The 3,249-nt window shown below is 52.9% G+C and overlaps 1 protein-coding gene across 1 annotated transcript; it reads left to right on the top strand.

The window, feature by feature from the left end:
* The first annotated feature begins 357 nt into the window (after positions 1-357).
* On the top strand, positions 358-1,727 carry LOC124671090 (hydroxycinnamoyltransferase 4-like). Its single transcript, XM_047207522.1, has 2 exons — positions 358-780; positions 864-1,727. The coding sequence occupies exons 1-2, from the start codon at positions 358-360 to the stop codon at positions 1,725-1,727; spliced, it is 1,287 nt and encodes a 428-aa protein (XP_047063478.1).
* The last annotated feature ends 1,522 nt before the right edge of the window (positions 1,728-3,249 follow it).

Below are 3,249 nucleotides of genomic sequence, written 5' to 3'. Positions count from 1 at the left end.
CGGTCGCTTCGCCGGTTTAATAGTAAAGATTTTGCTTTTAGTATATAAAAATTTAATATAATAGACTATAGATAGATAGAAAGATACTACATGAATCGTCCCCTTTCTTCATATCTATGGACTATTTATTGGTGGTATCCGATATTTTGGTATGGCATTAATTCAGGAACATTAATATTTGCCTTTCTTAGCAGGAATATCGGATAAACTTTGGCTTTCTTATCTTATAATCTATAATTCTAATATGAATGTGTAAAACGAGTTACAAAATTTCATGCACCTTTTTGAGATGTCTATATATAAACCATCCCGTTTGTAATCAGGATCAAAATCCCTCATACCGGCAGGCCACACAACATGGCGGGCATCAATGTCATCAGTTGGGAGCTGGTAAGGCCGAGCGAGGCCACCCCGCATGGCCCCTTTTGGCTATCTAACCTGGACCTTGGCGTTCGGAGCGGTTATTCGCCGATGATCTACTTGTTCCGGCCGCTCGGTGTGGGTTGCCCAGCTGATTTCTTCTCGGCGGACATCCTAAGGACCGCACTGTCCAGGGCGCTAGTGCCGTTCTACCCTTTGGCTGGTCGCCTCGGCATGGCCCCGGACGGGCGGCTGGAGATCGATTGCAGTGGCCAGGGTGCCGTTTTTGTTGTCGCGGAGTCAGATGCTGTGCTAGAAGATCTAGAGGGCTTCGCGCCGTCGAAAGCCATGTGTGACATGTTCGTTCCTCCCTCTGAGGAAGTGGTCGGTGCCGGCGGCAGACCTTTGCTCCTGCTTCAGGTTAGTTTGCTGATCGAGGTAAATATATCGTTCCTTTTTCTCACATAGAAACTAACAGATTGCTTATTCTGGCAACTAATCAGGTTACGTTCTTACATGGAGGAGGCGTGGTGCTGGGCACGGGCATGCACCACTATGCCCTTGATGGCCGCAGCTCATTCCACTTCATGCAGACGTGGTCCAGCTTGGCCAGAGGCGCCGCCGGCGACACTGTACCCCCGTTCCTCGACCGAAGTCCCCTCCGCGCACGCTCCCCGCCGGTCATCCTCTTCGACCACTTCCATGAGTACTGCCGGAACGCCGACGGGTCTGCAACAGGCGCCACCAGGCCGTCGGAGTTAGCCGGTGCCATCCTGCGTGTGACCAGCGCGCAGGCTGCCGTGCTCCGTGCGCGGACGGGCGAGTCCTTGTTCCGCTCTCTCGTGGCTCACATCTGGCACTGCGCGTTAACGGCGCGTGCGCTGCCCTCGGACGCAGAGTCCCGACTCTACACGGTGGTCGACATGCGTGCCCGCCTCTCGCCGCCACTCCCCAGCGCCTACTTCGGTAACGCTGGCGTTCGCACGTCGGTGTCAGCTAAGGTTGGAGACGTCCTCACCAGCCCCCTCAAGTTTGGCGCACAGCGGCTCCGCATGGCGACGGGCCAGGGCGACCAGTACGCCCGCTCGTTGGTCGACTACCTGGAGACGGCGGATGCGTCGTCTAAACCGGGGAGGGAGCTCCCAGATACGGACCTCCGGGTCATAAGCTGGATGGGCATGGCGTCGCATGACGCCGACTTCGGGTGGGGCGAGCCTGCAGTCGTTGCGCCGGCCGCCGTGTCCTACACCTGGTTCGTTTACAGCGTTGGAGATAGTGGCGATGTGGCGGTGGCCGTGGCGATGAAGCCGGATCAGCTGGAGCGGTTCAAGGAGCTCTTCTTCCACGAGAATGAGATGGCATGTTGAGTCCAAACGATAATGCATGAAATCAAACTAGCATATATACCAATTTGTACCGTATGAATGAACTGAAACTGCTTTAGCAAGTTTTCGCAGCAACGCACTGGTTCCACTTCTTGTATGAGTCGCAGCTTTGCCAATTTCTAATTTTCTATTTGTCAACAGTCTCACCAACCAAGGCTTTGAATTTGTAGCACCGTACCCATGCAATGCTTCGAATTACAACAAAACGTAGTAAGAAACATGGATCAAATTTTTGGTAAACATGAAATGTATCTATACCTAATAATAAAGGAGCTAAGGTTTCTGCCAAAATTTTCGTCAACGCTTTTTATTGGACCGTTTTACCCTCCCACCAATTCACTTAATACGCACCTACCATGTAGGGGTAAGTTAAGTATACCGTTTCATCTTTTTTTTTTTCCTTCACCCGTCGCCTCCCCTGGAGATTGGTCCTCCCACTACCGATCCAATCCTACCATGTTTTTCTCCGTTAGCAAAATTTACCCGAGTCCTGACCAGGCACGACTCCTCTTGCCTTTATATATAGAGCGATCCGTGCATCAGATCGATCGACAATCCAGAACGAAATCGCCAATACTTCATCAATCAGCCCAGATCTAGACAGTACCTCTCCTTGATCGAACAGCAAGATCGGAAGGGCCGGGAAGGGGATTGCTAGCGTTTGTCCCCTGCTGATTACGGTTTGCCTGCCTCGCTCAGGGCTCGACCTGTGGTCGGCCACGAAGAAGGCGTCGGCGTTCAGATCGAGCTCGCCTCGCGGCGGCGGGTGCCTGCATGACGAAGGAGAAGGGGAAGATTGATCAATTGATTCGTCTCAACACCGAAGCCACTGTCGGCGTGAGACTCATGCAACGGCGGGGTTTACCAGGAGAAGCAGACATCTAAGCTTTCACCGCGATGCGCGAAATCGCCGCGGAGTCTAGGCAGGCAGCAACGCACAGGTCCGTCGCGCAGCAGCCGGGTTAAACAAATCGGGAGTCTACAAGGGCACGAACAGTGGTGGATCAATCGCCTCGCCGGGCGGCGGCAGCACGAACTGAGAAAGACTGCCTGGCGCGGCGTAGCAGAAATCGAGGACTCGGCCAGCACCGCCGCTGATGCATCACGGGATGGCGAGGTACGCGTCCGCGCAGTCCTCCTTGCTCGCTGACATTGCGGACGTCATGCTCGAAGTCCGGGGGCTTGCCTTCTCGCTGACGCCCGAGAGGAGGTGCGCAAGAGAGATGCAACAGTTTCAGATTGGCAAAGTACATCCAGTGTATAGTTTCAGATTTCACATCTCGAGTTCAACATAATAAAGATACGGCAAACCAGGATAGCTGTCTCGAAGGCAGACTGACACAGCGGCTGTTTTGAGAGGTTTGCAAGGAATCCACGAGATTCCCTGCTCTGGAAAATCAGGCGTCGGATCTGTATGTTCTGAAATTTTTGTACATAGGAAGCGATGGTGGTTTATTTGTCATGCGACTATTTTTCTCTTGCAATTGGACGAGTTTTGCGTCTC

Source organism: Lolium rigidum, chromosome 7, assembly GCF_022539505.1.
Source record: "Lolium rigidum isolate FL_2022 chromosome 7, APGP_CSIRO_Lrig_0.1, whole genome shotgun sequence".
Classification (NCBI taxonomy): domain Eukaryota; kingdom Viridiplantae; phylum Streptophyta; class Magnoliopsida; order Poales; family Poaceae; genus Lolium; species Lolium rigidum.
Note: the sequence above shows the minus strand (reverse complement) of the source record. Positions and strands in the feature narration are given on the sequence as shown.